Raw genomic sequence first — 16,625 nt, forward strand, 5'->3', positions numbered from 1 at the left:
TTTTGTGTTTCTCTAGAGAACCCAATCTAACTCATTATCTAAGCTCTTATTCTAATTTTTGCATGATACAAGTGCATTTTATAAATATAAAACTCACTATTTTAAAAAGATTATTATTATTACAAATGAAAGATAATGCTGTTTCCCTAGACAACCAGATTTTTTTCCATTAAATTATTGTAAGACATAAATAGAATTTATAGCTTAATACTTCTGGTAAGTACTATTTAATGGTACCTAAATGCCTTGGGAGCTCTGGTAGCATAGTGGCTAAGGCACTTGCCTGCTAACCAGATGGCTGAAGGTTCAAACCCACCAGTCACTCCTCGGAAGGAAGGTCGGGCAATCCTACTTCCATAGTGATAACTGCCTCGGAAACCCAAGAAGGGGTCGCTATGAGTCAGGTTTGACTCAACAGCACATAACAACAATAACAACAACAACAACAAATGCCTACATCTTCTCTCTCCCTTTTTTCTCTTTCAAAGTACCATATAAACATTATTGTGTATTTTCATCATATTTCATAGAGGACAATCAAGCAAAACCACAATTGATATAGGAAAATCATATTTGTCTATGTCTCTGGTCTTACTTTTCGAACACCTCGTCCAAGCTCTTCTCCATAGTTGGTTCCAAGGATTTCAAAATGAACATTGGGGTTGCCTCCATTTTCTCCAAATTCTAGCTCTCCAGTCAATCCATTAACTCCACCCTAAAGAAGAGAAAAGACACTGATTCAAAATTTCAGAATTAAACAAATACACATATATACACACACATATATAGGAGCTCTGGTGGCATAGGGCCTAAGGCATTTGACTGCTAACCAGAAGGCTGGTGGTTCAAACTCACCAGCCACTCCTCAGAAGGAAAGTTGGGCAATCTACTTCCATAGTGATACCGCCTGGGAAACCCAAGAAGGGATCACTGTGAGTAGGATCTGACTTGATAGCACTGAGTATTATATACATATATATACATAATTGTTGTTGTTATGTGCCATAGCAAACCTTCCTTGGGTTTCTGAGCCTGTATCACTAGGGAAGTAGATTGCCCAACTTGCCTTCCAAGGAGTGGCTGGTGTGTTTGAACTGCCATCCTTCTGGTTAGCAGTCAAGTGCCTTAGGCACTAAGCTACCAGCGTTCCCCCTATATACATACTACATATACATAAATAAAGGAAGATCTAGGAACTCTATATCTTTAAAATAAATATTAATTTAATTTTATAATTGTTAATGCATAGATTTTTTTTAAAGTTGAAAGTAACCTTGGGGATCAATAAATCCCATCTCATTCCTTATATAAACATAGAAATGTAGACCAAGAGAGTTAAATAATGCTCAAAATGAAATCACATTAGAAACCAAAACCAAACTCACTGCCATCAAGTCAGATCCGACTCACAGCGCTCCTTCCTTGGGTTTCTGAGGCGGTATCACTAGGGAAGTAGATTGCCCAACCTTCCTTTGGAGGAGTGGCTGGTCAGTTTGAGCTGCCAGCCTTCTGGTTAGCAGTCAAATGCCTTAGGCAGTACACTACTAGAGCTCCTTAGAGCTAAGAGTATTCCAAGATAGGATTTTTTTTCCACCATACTAGCATGGCTAGATTAGCCAGAAAACAAGATGCTTCTGGAGAATTATAAAATCTAATATGGAAAAAAGTTTTTGGCAATATTCTTTGCTGCAACACTATTCTACTGTAATTTGATCTAAAATAATTCCTGGAAATCTTAGTATCTGTGGTTTCCAAAAATTGAAGGAATATTTTTCCTCTTTCTTTAAATATTTTTTTCTAAATAATAATAATAATAATAAAAGCTAAATTAAGCTTGAAATCTGTTTTCACTTTTAAATGGCAGTGCCAGTAGATGAGATTCATTGGGAATTTCCAAGCTTCATTTTCATTCAACTTGACAGATGTTCATTTACCCAACAGATGGCAATGTAGGTCACACTTTTCTGTTTCTTGTTTACCATTCTTTTCTCAGTTTAGTTCAACAGCCTTCATATTATTTATGATTATACAAATGAAAATCACATTTTGAGTCACTTAAATACTAAAGCACGCCTAACTTATAATTGTGGCCTGATATTGACAGTTGTTTGGACAACAAATTATCCCAATTTGTTAATTGCTTCAATTTTCACCCTTCTGATGTTGATACTTAAGTATTTCCCATTTATCATAACCTCTAACTCAGTTTCTTGCCTTTTTTGGCAGGTATTATGCTGTTTTCTGTATTTCCTAATTTATCTGTATCTTGTAGCCAATTACATGATGCTAAGTTCATAACAGAAGTTCAATAAACCACTGTTGATTGAAGTTTTACTATTATAAGCATTAATTTCAATATTTAATGTATTTCATTTTTGTAATAAACAATCCTCTATTATGATTGCCCAATAAACCAGGGTTTTTTTATTATCCAGTTTTACTAATACTAAACATGTTGAATTTGATATATTTGTTGTTTTTTATATATAATCTAAACCAAAAACCAAACTCCCTGCTGTCAAATGGTTTCCAACTCATAGTGATCCCTCCTTGGACTTAGAAGTTGGTATCTCTATGGAAGTAGATTGCCCAATCTTCCTTCTGGTGGGTTTGAACCACCAGCCTTCTGGTTAAGCAGTCTAATTCCTTAGGCACTATGCTACCAGAGTTCCTATATATGACCTAACAGTCAAAATCTTGAGTTTTAGAGCCAAAATTTCTAGGTTTGATTAATGGCATCAGAATCTACCAGCAGTATAAATCTGGTAAATTATTTAATTCCTCAATTTCTATATCTGTAAAATGGGTGAAATAAGAGTACCAGCCCAGAAGATCATTATGAATCTGATTATAAGGTAATCCAGGTAAAGCACAAAGAAGAGTGCTTGACATATGGTAAAAGCTAAATTACTATTATTACCACTATTATTACCTCTACCATTACTTCATTTTTTTAATTTCAGAGTCTAATTCTCCTTGAATTGTAGAAATGCTGCTGGTTTTCTCATTCAAAGTTTATTGGGCTCATGATATTTTATTATATGCTTGAGTATTTAGATAATTAGGGAAAATGATTTTGCAAATTTCAATTCCAATATATTATATTTGGGAAAAATTATTAAAAGCAGTTGTTCTAGGATCCCTTCATTCCTTTTACTTGTGTTGGGGTCATCACTGAGGAAAGGAAAAGAGGAGGGGAGACTGAGTCTAGGGAGAAAGATGTGGCAGTCTGCTTCCATAAGGATTATACCTTGGAAACCCTAGGAGCAGTTCTCCTCTGCCTTACAGGGTTGCTATGAGTTAGAATTGACTTGACAGCAATGGGTTTTGCATTTAAAAAAAAAAAAAATGTCTCATTAACTGACACTCCATATACATAAGCTAGAAATATTTACTAGGATGAAGAGTCCATCTATAGAAAGTCCTTAGCAAGTTAAGAAATTATTGTAATAAACCCAGAATACACAGCTTAATGACATATGACTTCTTGGAGAATGTCATGAAACTATACATTCTCTGGGTTAAAACTGGAGTTGTTTCATAACAAAAATGCTGCCTGTTGTGTGAGGTTAACCTGCCAAACCTTTCTTAGAAACAGAATGTACATGTCCAATGTGGGAAGAAAGGACTTGGGGACACATGCAGGATGTTTCAGACTCTCTCCTTTTGTTCTCTTCATTGTTTCTATTCTGGACAGGGGAAAGAGATCTGATTCTTGTAAGTCGATATGATCCTATATGTTAGCTAAGCAGTAATATCACAAAGCATCCAAATATTCCTTACTATTTTAAAGACTGAAGTAAGTACAGTGGCTCTTGTTACCATTAACATCCCTAAGTTTCCAATACTATGGACTTTTAACAAATATAGCTTATATTACTACACCTAAATTCAAACTCCTGTTATTCAGAAATATTTTAAGAGCTTTTTTTTTCATCCTCCAGAATACATCTTTGGCAATAATATCTTAGGATTCTATCAAAACCTTAAATATCTGTGTTGGTATTTCATTTCTAAGAAATAAAAGTACAGATATTATATAACAATATAATTGATACACTGCAAAAAAATGTTACGCCTCTGAAATTTCAAAACATTTCAGCAATAGGCAGCGAGGCACTACATTATTATTCCCAATCAATACTCACATGGCTATCCGTGGTGGATGTGTATCCTTAGCTTGTATCTGGCACAGAGAGAGTTAATTTACTTACATTGCATGAGGTACAAAAAACCAATAAATCAGAGGACTTGCATTTTGCTAGTTTACTGTGGTCTCCACTTACCTTGTCACCTTTTTGACTTTGTAATTTATGTTTTTTAATGCTATACTCTTAATGAGTTGTTAGCATGCATAATCAGTGAAACCTTTCACCATGAAGAAATAAACTATGCCAGAGAGTTCAGTATTTCAAGCAAATAAACCCTTTAGCTGAAGGCCTTTCTGATATGACCCAGCTGTAGCCTCTCTGATTTTTGATTGCCTCAGAATGTTCCAGTGCTTTTGAGATTTTTTCATCTATCCTCAGATCAACCTTGAAAACAGAGCCTTGGTAAAAATGTGTGTTGGCCCAAGAGTGATGAATGGTCATTATCTTTGTGTGCACAGGTGTGTTTTTTCTCTCTTGATGATGCAGCAGATTCTAACCAAAATGAACTCATGGAACACTGATAGTATAAATAATACATACAAATAATTTCTAAATGTCCTTTAAATTGACAGTAAAAAATTGTTATCAGAATAAACCTTTTTAAAATAGCAAATAAAATTGGTTTGCATTTCATTCTACCCACTCTGTATAGGAATACTACTGGGCATCATATAAAGAGGGCAGAAGATAAGAAAAAGAAAAACAGAAGCATTGAAGGTTGGGAGTAATTTACCTCTGGATAATCATATCTGAAAAAGCTAAAGTTTGTTTTTCCCTTATGGATAGGATCAGGGGGAGTAAAGAAGAAAAATAAATAATTACTGAGAATTTATTTGAATTATGCTGAAGGATCTTTTCCTGTTTGCAACTAAAAGTAACTTAGAGACATTTTTGAGATCATATGGAACATCAAATATTTATGATACTCGTCTAACTTCTTTATGCATATTCTTAGGTTCCTTGCAACCTGAAGACATGCTTGGTAACCAAGGACATCTTGTTAAATAAACATGAGCCCAGCAAGGCAGTGAACACACTGGGAGATGCCAGGCTCAGCAGCACATCTTGATGTCCCCACATTTCTGCAGAGTTCGTTACAGAGAAAAACAAAATTCATGACAGAAATAAAATACTACATTTTCTACCTGGAAAAGAAATACAGTGAATTGATAGATACCTGGTCACAGGATGAAAAAGCAAAACCAAAAGGTTTATGTGTGTGAAATTTTAGTTGTCATAGAATATTATATATGTATATATAAGGGTGTGGATAAATACATATTTGTATATTATTATATAGAGATATTAATTCCAATATTCATAATAGAGAGGAACTATTGAATCTTCACAGCAAACTGAGAAGTAATAAGATGTTACCAGTATCTTGGTCATACTATCTACATCTTAGGAAGAAACTAAAGCCAAGATGATTAATTAATTGAGGAGCCTAAACCGAAATATCCATCTGTGGCCCATACTTTTTATCCTAGACTGTGTAAATCGTGTATGCAACATAACATATATAAATCACAGTAGACTGGTAAAAAAAAATGTATGCTTAACTGAGTTCAATGAAAATTTATACCATTTTATCCATTCTGTGACTCAAATGCCCTGAGGTTGGAGTGTACATTGATAAGTCCACAAGGAAATCATTCCAGGGACATAAACTGCATTTTTCAAAAGCTTCTTTTTGCACATACTTTTATAAAAAGGGTATCTGATGTGCCAAGTCAACACTGTTTCTAGTAAGTCAGATTATGTTTTCCTAAAGTCTCTCTTTCTCTCTCCCTCCTTCTCTCTTTCTCTCTCTTTCTCTCTCTCTCTGGTACAGGTTTAGAAATTCCAAATTGTAACAATGGCTTTAGATAAAAGGCAAAGTCAGATACTTCCATTCTTTTAAGTACACTAATCTAAAGAAACTTCTGAGTTATTTTTGCCCAAACCAGAAAAGTAAGTGTTTTGCAGTAAATTACCTGGTATGGCTTTTGTAACCATAAATCCTTGTAAACTCCATGGTGGAATTTGCTGTGAGAAACTGAGTAGCTTCTGATTGTTAAAATCATCCACCTGGGGTATTTCTGTTGTGAGCAGCACAAAGTAATGTTCTAGGAAGTTCACTCTCACGTGCTTAGAATTCTGATGTTATGATTGGCTAGTTTGGCCACCCTGCCAGACTCAAAAGGAGGCCTCCTAGAAGCAGAGCTCTCTCTCTGACTGCTGGCAGAGAAGGACATACTGCTCCTGAGAGGCATGCTGCTAGGAAAGAGACGCAAGAGACACACATTGCTGAGTGAGACACTGAGGGACACGCATTGCTGGGAAAGAGACTGTGAGAGACTGTTGACTGAGAGACAGCAGGCTGGGAGAGAGACTGAGCATTTTTCCTGAAGAGAGACAGCAGGTTAGGAGAGAGACCGAGCATTTTTCCTGAACTTGAATTGTAGCCTGGTGCTTCCCTAATAAACCCCATAATCTGTGAGCTCTGTGTGGCCACTGCAGTGAATTATCGAACCCAGGAAAGAGGTGGTGGGTGCTTTGGGAGGAATGGTTGGTGAAAGGGCTGGAGGGAGGCAGCATGTCTGGTCTTGCAGGAATTGGCCTTGAGTTACTAATGGTGATCCTGTCTTCCTCTTGTGGGGTTAGAGGAGGTCAGGAGATGTGGCCTCCCTGCCTTTTTAGCACTAAAATTGCCATTTTATTTTTCCTCTTCCTCTTTCATCACCTAAGTATCCCTCAAAAATATCTACTTCTGTCCACCCACAGTGTCTATATTCTTATCCAGGCCTCCTCTTGTAGGAACACAGCCTCTCAATCAGTGTACTCTCTCTCATCCAGTCCAACCTGGTCCAATGGCAGCTGCAGAATGGATTCTCCACTCACCAGCCACAGACTAATCTGCTTTTGTCTTCAAACATACCCATTTAAAATATCTCCATGATTTAACCTTACCCCTTCAAGCTTTAGAATTTTAACATGGAGTACAAAATCTTTCATGATCATCCCCATATACACTTCTCTGAGCTAATGAGTAACTGTTTCCCTGTGTTCTTTCTGTTCTAGACATTTTTTTTCTTATTCTTGATGGTCATGTGCCAAACTCTCCTTTCCCTCCCAGCCTGAGTCAGGAATAAGTAGGGAAGAAGGTTTTATGAGATGCTAATAGGATATTAATTGCCATTTCATAAAACCTTCTTCCCTACCCATTCCTGACTCTTTCCTTTCTTTTCCTTGTTAATACCTACATGTTCTGAAGGTCTCTGCTAAATCTGTCACTCTTACATCTAAGTAGGTCCTCCTGTCACTTGTTTCCAGAGCAACTGGTGTTTCCCATTCTGTAGAAATAATCACATTTGTAATTATTTTTGATCTTTCTGCTTTCCTCCACATTCTGTGATCTCACAGTATAGCATATGGTATGATTCAATAAATATTTGTTGAAGGAATCAAGTATCATTATAAAAATTGTTGTTATTATTGTTGTTATGTGCCGTCGACTCGGACCCAACTCATAGCGACCCCTCCCTGGATTTCCAAGGCAATATCACTACAGAAGTAGATTGCCCCATCTTCCTTCCAAGGAGGGGCTGGTGGGTTTGAACCTCCAGCCTTCTGGTTAGCAGTCAAGTTCCTTAGGCACTGCAGTACCAGAGATCTTTTATAAAAAATTAGAAAAACTTTAATTTTATGCCATTTCAATGACTGTTCTTTTGTTTTTATCTAAAACATGTGAGAAGATGTATTGGAATATTAAATATTTGCGATACTGCCACAAACTTACTGATATTTTCTACTTTCCCACATTTTGAATAGAAAATTATTACCTCACAGGAATTAGAAATTTATCAATGAAGCCAATGCCAGATTATTTGATAGGGACCTATCAAATTTTAATTGACTTACTTGTGTAGAATACATAGATAAGAGTCAGTAGTTTTATGTGCAATCATGTGTTTTATTATAATTTTTTTTTTACTTTTTTCTTAAAGAAGCATTCTTTCTAAAACTCAGCTCTTAGTTTTTCATACCCATGATACATAAAAATCCTTTAGTGTCTTACATTTACCTACAAAACAAAGCAAATTCCTTTTCCCCAATCTCTTCCCAGTCCAACGTGCCTCACATTTCTCCATCTTTTCTGTGTACCCTAGCATAATAATCAACTTTTCCATAGTACACACAATTTCAATAAATATGTTAGCTACGTTGCTGCAATTACCTGAAATATCCTTCCCATAGATTTGCATGTTCTAACCTATTAGCTTTCAACTTCCCATGAATATGTTATCAGTTCCAGAAGAATCTTTCTATTTTTTTCTGTCAGGAAACAGCTCTGGAGTGAAGATTTACTTGTGTGCAAGAAGATTACTGGAAATAATCTTGAGATTAACAACAGCAAGGGAGTGAGGAAAGAAGGTTTGGTCAGAGGGAGAGGTTAAACTGTGATGTAAATGTAATAGGGGCTTGAGTGATCCTGTGGGCCACTTTGCAGCTATAATAACCCTTCAGAGTTGTCCCAAAATGAGGCATGAGACTTGAGCCTTTGTAGCTCAGCAGGGAACAGTCATTAGATGCACGTTGCCCCCAGGAAGGGGGTGTCAGATTGAGTGGGGCAACTCCTTTCTGCCTCTAATAGTTCCTGGTTGTTGTTGTTGTTATGTGCCATCAAGTTGGACCCAATTCATAGTGACCGCTCCTTGGGTTACCGAGGCAGTATCACTATGGAAGTAGATTCCCCAACCTGGAGAGAGGCTTAAATGTGTGTTTCCACCTTCAAGTAGAGATCTAAGTGTGTACCTAAAAACACTACATTAGGATTCCACAGAATCCTAATTTTAACTTATCCTACCGAATAGACATTTGATAGATATGTGTTAAAATATAGATGAATAAATAAACTCTTGAAAATGGCTTCTATATTAAACAAAAATTATTGCCATTTAACCATAGAACAATATCTATAATCTATATTTAACAATAACAATATCTGTCCATGTTGCATGAGCATGACACTATACCACCATCTGCAAGAGAGGTAGATAGTCACAGATTAAACTAATTTCTAAATGTTTCAGGTGAGTAGTTTTCACATTGTAATCCTGAGAATCGATTGTGGTGGGAATCCATTTGTTGAGATCCTCTTCCCACTCTCCTCCAGAGCAATTCTGCCTGTATTTATTTCACTTATTTAGCTGCTAAAATTTGAAAGCTTGTTCTAGTCTATGTACCACCAAAAAGTTTAAAATATACAATATGAAACTCCTTCCTAAATGATATATTACAATCAAATGTGTATTCTCTTTTTAAACTAAAAAATGGGGAAAAAATGCCTTATTAAAACATGGTTGTTGTTGTTGTTATGTGCCATCAAGCCAGACCCTACTCAAAGCGACCCCTCCTTGGGTTTCCAAGGCAGGATCACTACGGAAGTTGATTGCCCCATCTTCCTTCCAAGGAGTGGCTGGTGGGTTTGAACCGCCAGCCTTCTGGTTAGCAGTCAAGTGCCTTAGGCACTACGCTACCATAGTGTTTATATTCTATTAACACATGATGTTTATATCCATGGTTCCTCAGGTTGCATGTTTTCCTTAGCCAGCTGATATTGAAAACAAACATAGCAAGATACTTTCTTTGCAGGATTGAAATAGATTCCTTTTCAAATTATATCATTGATATACGTATGGTCAGTAACTACAACCCCCAAAACGGGTCTCAGACCCCATCTTGTTTAGCCATGCTTTTCAGAAACTGCAAGCCATTTCCCTTCTCCACCCCTGTCACAGAGTAATCATCTCCCCCCTTAGGTATTAACCTGTCCTTAGCATGTTGTTGTTGTTGTTATGTACCGTCGAGTCAAACCCGACTCATAGCGACCCCTCCTTGGGTTTCCGAGGCAGTATCACTACGGAAGTAGGATTGCCCAACCTTCCTTCCGAGGAGTGGCTGGTGGGTTTGAACCGCCAGCCCTCTGGTTAGCAGGCAAGTGTCTTAGCATAGATGTGGGCAATTAAGCTCCTACCCAGCAGTGTTTTTATAAGAGCAAACACAAGCAGTTCCAAAGAGTGCTTCCAAAGAGTGCTGCCCAGGACCCCCTCCTGAGTGGCCAGGTGCCACTGAGTCTGAAACCTGTTACATGGCCTACACCATCCCCAACTCCTCAGATTCAGGTACAAATATTCCCCTGAGAAATGGCCAATTTAAAAGACATCTTGAATCCATTCCAGCCCTCCACCACTGGAGCCTGGACTGCTAGCAAAGACTGTAAAACTTTCTTCCTTCTCATCTATTATCTTGTAAATCATTTTTCTTTTAACCCTCCTTTCTCTTATTCTAATTAAATGTTCATGCCAATAACAAAGCCAAAGCCACCAGGCAGATACTTTGGTTTCTGTAAAGGAGTGCTTTAAGCTCCCTGGGAAATTACCACAACAATATACTTAATAGTAAAACACTAATGACATTATTTTTAATCTAATAAACTATCCATCACCAAAATTATTAGAAGAGTAGAATTAGAACCTAATGCAGTTGTTGTTGTTGTTGTTATTTGCCATCGAGTGGGCCCCAACTCAAAGTGACCCCTCCTTGGGTTTCCCAGGCAGTATCACTACCACTACAGGAGTAGATTGCCTCATCTTCCTTCTGAAAAGCTGCTAGTGGGTTTGAACCTCAGCCTTCTAGTTGGCAGTCAAATGCCTTAGGCAAGAAAATTTTTAACGTTAGAAATACATATAATATTGAAGTGATAACATTAATTTTGTTTGAAGATGATATCAATATGTACTTGAACAACACAAGAGATTAAATAGAAAAATAGAAATGAGAACCAGTAGAAAGTTTTCAAAAGATGACTCAGCCAATTACAAAATATATCAAACATCAAAAACATCCATATATAACTAAAATAATTAGTTTGAACATATATTGGAAATATAGATCATTCATGATAGTGTGTGCATGTTTGCACATGCACATGTGCATGCATACACACACACAAACCACATAAAATTTTAGGAGTAAATTACAATGGAAATATGTATAAAAAACACAATACAAAATCTGCGAGTTACAAAAAAAAAAAAAAAAACCCGATGTGAATAGATACTATGTCCATGCATGAGAAGACTCAATATTGGAAAAATTACAACTGTCTCAAAAGTAATCTCTATACTCTCTACAAATAAGAACAGTATGGACTGCTGTTGCATGGGAGATATAAACATTTGAAAATTAACCTCTGACTTTTTTTCACAAAGTAGAGAAACCAGAAGACACCTATTTATTATACAACCTATAAAATATACCACAACAGAAGACTATCTCCCCCATTACTTGTCTTTTGTAGTAATTAACATAAATATTGCATTCTTTTTTAATGTTTTTCTATCACCCCAAAATAGAATATAAATAAATTACAGAAAGAAATACACCTATTTTACTTCACTATATTCCTTGCAGCAGCATAGAGGTTTTGTAAAGAGTATGTAAAACCATAAAACAAATTATTTGCCTTCAGGTCAATTCTGACTGATGGTAAACCCATTTGTTACAGAGTAGAAGTGCTCCATTGGATTATTGTAGCATATCACCAGACCTTTATTTCATGGGGTAGCTGGGTTGGCTCCTGCCACCAATCTTTAGGTTACTGTTGTTGTTGTTATGTGCCGTTGAGTTGGCTCTGATTCATAGCGACCCCTCCTTGGGTTTCTGAGGCAGTATCACTATGGAAATAGATTGCCCCATCTTCCTTCCTAGGAGTGGCAGGTGGGTTGAAACCATCAGCCTTCTGGTTAGCAGTCAAGTGCCTTAGGCACTAGGCAACCATAGCTCCCTTTAGGTTACTAGTTGAGAGAAAATCATTTGTATCACTCAGGGAATCTTAAAGTTTATGTACGTTTGTATGTGGATATTTGTACATACCCTTAACACAAGGCAATTTGTGGTTATTTGAATACAGTTCAGAATTTTATCAGCAGGACATTCTCATTGTAATAGAATTCTATTCCATTTCTGATATATGACCACTAACTTATTAAGCTTCACTCACCCTTTATCTTCTGGCTCCCATTTGGAGAGGTTGGTAAGAAAGCCCTTCCCTTCCCTCCTTCTTTGGCATCCATGTGAAAATAAACTTAATGAATATCTATCCTGTGTGCATGTTAACTTTTCCTCAATCCCATTCCTTAGCCACTATAAAGGCCCAGCCACACCCTCTGTTTGGCCCAAGCCAGGCCAGACCTCCTTGTGCATGCCCAGATCTCCCAAAGTTTCCATTGTAAGGAGTAATAGAAACTCTCTCAGATGCCTGTAGTGTGTGAAATGTCATCAGTCCTGACATCCAAACCAAATTTCAGGTGGAGTGGGTATTCATTTCACTCCTGTAAAATGGTCAAAAAGCACAAAACACTCATGTAAAACAAAGTATTCCATTTGGGGAATAAATCATTTTTAAGGTCAATTTGAAATGTGAGATCAAAAAGAAATGAAATACAGTATTTGCACTTATGTATACTGCTGTTAGGTGATATCTAATCAACTTCACCCCATAGCAACCATATAGGCAATAGAACTAAACACTGCCCAGTCTTGTGCCATCTTCACACTCCTTGCTATACTAATCCCATTGTTGGCAACCACTGTGTCAATCCATCTTGTTGAAAGTTTTCCCCTTTTTTGCTGACCCTCCACTTTACCAAGCATGATACACTTCTCCAAGGAATTGTCTCTTCTGACAACATGACCAAAACAGGTGAGAAGAGGTCTGGCCATTCTCACTTTCAAGGAGCATCCTGGTTGCACTTCTTCTAGAACAGATTTGTTGGTTCTTCTGGCAGTCCATGGTATTTTCAGTATTCTTTGCCAACACTACAATTCAAAGGTATCAATTCTTCTTTGGTCTCCTTTATTCATTGTCCAGCTTTCACATGCATATGAGGCTATTGAAAACACCATGCCTTGGGTTGGGAGCACCCTAGTCTTCAAAGAGACATCTTTGCTTCTTAACACTTTAAAGGAGTCTTTTGAAGCAGACTTGCCAAGTACAACACACCTCTGATTTCTTGACTGCTGCCTCCATGGGTGTTGATTCTAGGTCCAAGTAAAATGAAATCCCTGACAACTTCAATCTTTTCTCCGCTTACCATGATGTTTATTATTGGTCCAGTTGTGAGAATTTTTGTTTTCTTTATGTTGATGTGTAATCCATACTGAATACTGTAGTCTTGATCTTCATCCATAAGTGCTTCAAGTCATCTTCATTTTCAGCAAGCATGGTTATGTCCTCTGCATATTGCAGGTTGTCAATGAGTCTTTTGCCAATCCTGATGCCATGTTCTTCAGGTAGTCTAGCTTCTTGGGTTATTTGCTCAGCATACAGATTGAATAACTATGTTGAAAGAATATAACCAGAACTCACACCGCTTCTGATTTAAAACCATATAGTGCCCTTTTGTTCTGTTCAAATGACAGCCTCTTGGTCGATGTACAGATTCCTCATGGATATAAATAAGGTTCTGGAATTCCCATTCTTCTCAGTGTTATCCATAATTTGCTGTGATTCACAGTCAAATGTCTTTGCATAGTCAACAAAACACAGGTAAACATATTTTTGGTATTCTTCGCTTTCAGTCAAGATCTATCTGACATCAGCAATGATATCCCTTGTTCCATATCTTCTTCTGAGTTTGGCTTGAATTTCTAAAAGTTCTTTGTCAATATACTGCTGCAACCATTTTTTGAATTATCTTCAGCAAAATTTTACCAGTGTGTGATATTGATATTTTTCAATAATTTCCACTTTCAGTTGGATCACATTTCTTTGGAATGAGTACAAATATCAATTTCTTCTAGTTAGTTGGCCAAATAGATGTCTTCCAGATTTCTTGGCAGAGACAAGTAAGCACCTCCAGTGTTGCATCCATTTGTTGAAACATCTCATTGCGTATTCCATTAATACCTGGAGCCTTGTTTCTCACCAACTCCTTAGGTGCAGTTTGGACTTTTTCTTTCAATACAGTAGGTTCCTGATTATATGCTATGCCCTGAAATAGTTCAACATGGACCAATTCTTTTTTGTACATTGACTGTATATATTCCTCCCATCTTCTTTTGATGCTTCCTGCATCATTCAGTATTTTACAAATAGAATCCTTCAATATTGAACTTTAGGCTTGATTTTTTTTCTTCAGTTCTTTCAGCTTGGGAAATGCTGAGTATGTTCTTCTCCTTTGGTTTTCTAACTCCAGGTCTTTGCATATTTCATTATAATACTTTACTTTATCTTCTTAAACTGCCCTTCAAAATCTACTGCAGCTCTTCTGTGTCATCGCTTCTTCCATTTGCTTTAGCTACTCTCCATTCCAGAGCAAGTTTCAGAGTCTCTGCTGACATCCATCTTGGTCTTTTCTTCCTTTCCTGTCTTCTTAATGACAATTTGCTTTCTTCATGTGTGATGTAATTAATGTCATCACACAACTTGTCTGTTTTCAATCTTTGATATTCGGTGTATCAAATCTATTCTTCAGATGGTCTCTAACTTCAGGTAGAATATAATCAAGGTCATATTTTAGCTCTCATGGACATGTTTAATTTTCTTCAGTCTCTACTTGAATTTGCATATGAGCAATTGATGGTCTGTTCCAGTCAGCTCCTGGCCTTATTTTGACTGAGGATATTGAGCTTTTCCATTGCCTCTTTCCACAGATATGGTCAATCTTATTCCTGTGTATTTCATCTGGTGAAGTCCACATATACAGCTGCCATTTATGTTGTTGAAAGTAATTTAAGTCATTGGTCTTGCAAAATTCTATCATGAGGTATCCAGTGTCATTTCTATCACCAATGCCATGTTTTCCAAATACTGATGATTCTTCCTTGCTTCCAACTTTTGCATTCCCATCACCAGTAATTGTCAATAAATCTTGATCACATGTTTGTTCAATTTCAGACTAGAAGTCGATAAAAATCTTCAATTACTTCATCTTTGGCTTTAGTGGTTGGTGCACAAATTTGAATAATACTAGTATTAACTGGTCTTTCTTGTAGGCATATGGATATTATCCTATCACTGACAACATTGTAGTTCAGGGTATATCTTGAAACATTCTTTGTGATGATGAATGAGTTGCCATTCCTCTTCATTTTATCATTCCCAGTGTTGTCGATCATATGATTATCTGATGCAAAATGACCAAAACTGGTCCATTCCAGCTCACTAATGTCTAGGATATCTATCAATCTTTATACTTTCCATTTAATTTTTGACAATTTCCAATTTTCTTAGATTCATACTTTGTACATTCCATGCTCTGATTATTAATGGATGTTTGCAGCTGTTTCTTCCCATTTTGAATCATGTCCCATAATTACATGAAGGTCTCAAAAGCTTTACTCCATCCATGTCATTAAGATCGACTCTACTTTGAGTTTTCCGATAACATATCAGTGTTTCACTGCTATTCATAAGGTTTTCTCTGATCAAATTTTTGAGAAGTGGATGGCCTCTTCCTTCTTCCAAGTCTTTCTTAGTGTGGAAGTTCCACTGAGGCCCATCCACCATGGTTGACCCTGCTGGTATTTGAAATACTGGTGACATAGCCCTGAACATTACAGCAACATGCAAGCCACCACAGTGTGACAAACTGACAGACAGATGGTGGAATAATGTATATTATTCAACCTTATATGTCTTGAAAAACAGAATAGATATATCCCTTTAAAATACATCATTGTGCTAGAAGTTACAGGGGCACATATGCAATAATCCCCAAAATACTTGACTGCTAACCAGAAGGCTGGCGGTTCATATCCACCAGCCACTCCTCGGAAGGAAGGTTGGGCTATCCTATTTCCGTAGTGATACTGCCTCGAAAACCCAAGGAGGGGTCGCTATGAGTCGGGGCCAACTCGACGGCAAATAACAACAACAACAACAATATTAAATTATTTTTATTATAAAATTTCTAATATTTTATATATTGAATTGCTACATGAGGAATACCTGCACATTATATACGTTCTATTGATATTCTTACTAAATAAGTATTTCCTAAGCACCCTCCCAAACTATTATTCTGTCTTTTGAGAAAGCTTCTGAAGTATAAGTAAATTCAGGTTCCTGCATCTTAGCCAAACCATGAATTAATAAATTGGCAGGATCAGAATCATGTTTAACAACCTCCCTTCAGTTCATACCTGCCAACTCTCTGCATAGACAGAGTTAGGAGATTTTGGCAATTCCTTGCATTTGGAGTTGGCTTATGCATTTTTTCACTTGAAAGGTCTTTCTCTGCCAAAATTTTCAATACATTTAATTCTCAAGTATTTCAGTTGATAAGAGTCTAAATTGTCATGAAAGTAACTTTTGTGAAGAAAAAAAAAAAAAAAAAAACAGTACCAAAGGAAAAAACCAAGAAAATTTCCTATTGGAAATATTCCTGGGCTTCATTTACCCCTTTTTTGTATATCTAGTTCATT

General features: G+C 36.8%; 1 protein-coding gene across 1 annotated transcript in view; it reads right to left on the minus strand.

Moving 5' to 3' along the window:
* Positions 1-16,625, minus strand: part of GRID2 (glutamate ionotropic receptor delta type subunit 2) — a 1,108,517-nt gene that overhangs the window by 794,362 nt on the left and 297,530 nt on the right. Inside the window, exon 7 of the mRNA XM_042782610.1 lies at positions 596-715. Within this exon, the coding sequence (XP_042638544.1) occupies positions 596-715 (120 nt within the window). The remainder of the gene's footprint in view (positions 1-595; positions 716-16,625) is intronic.

The sequence above is a fragment of the Orycteropus afer genome, unplaced genomic scaffold (assembly GCF_000298275.1).
Source record: "Orycteropus afer afer isolate SDZICR_OR568_19922 unplaced genomic scaffold, OryAfe1.0 scaffold00389, whole genome shotgun sequence".
Lineage (NCBI taxonomy): Eukaryota > Metazoa > Chordata > Mammalia > Tubulidentata > Orycteropodidae > Orycteropus > Orycteropus afer.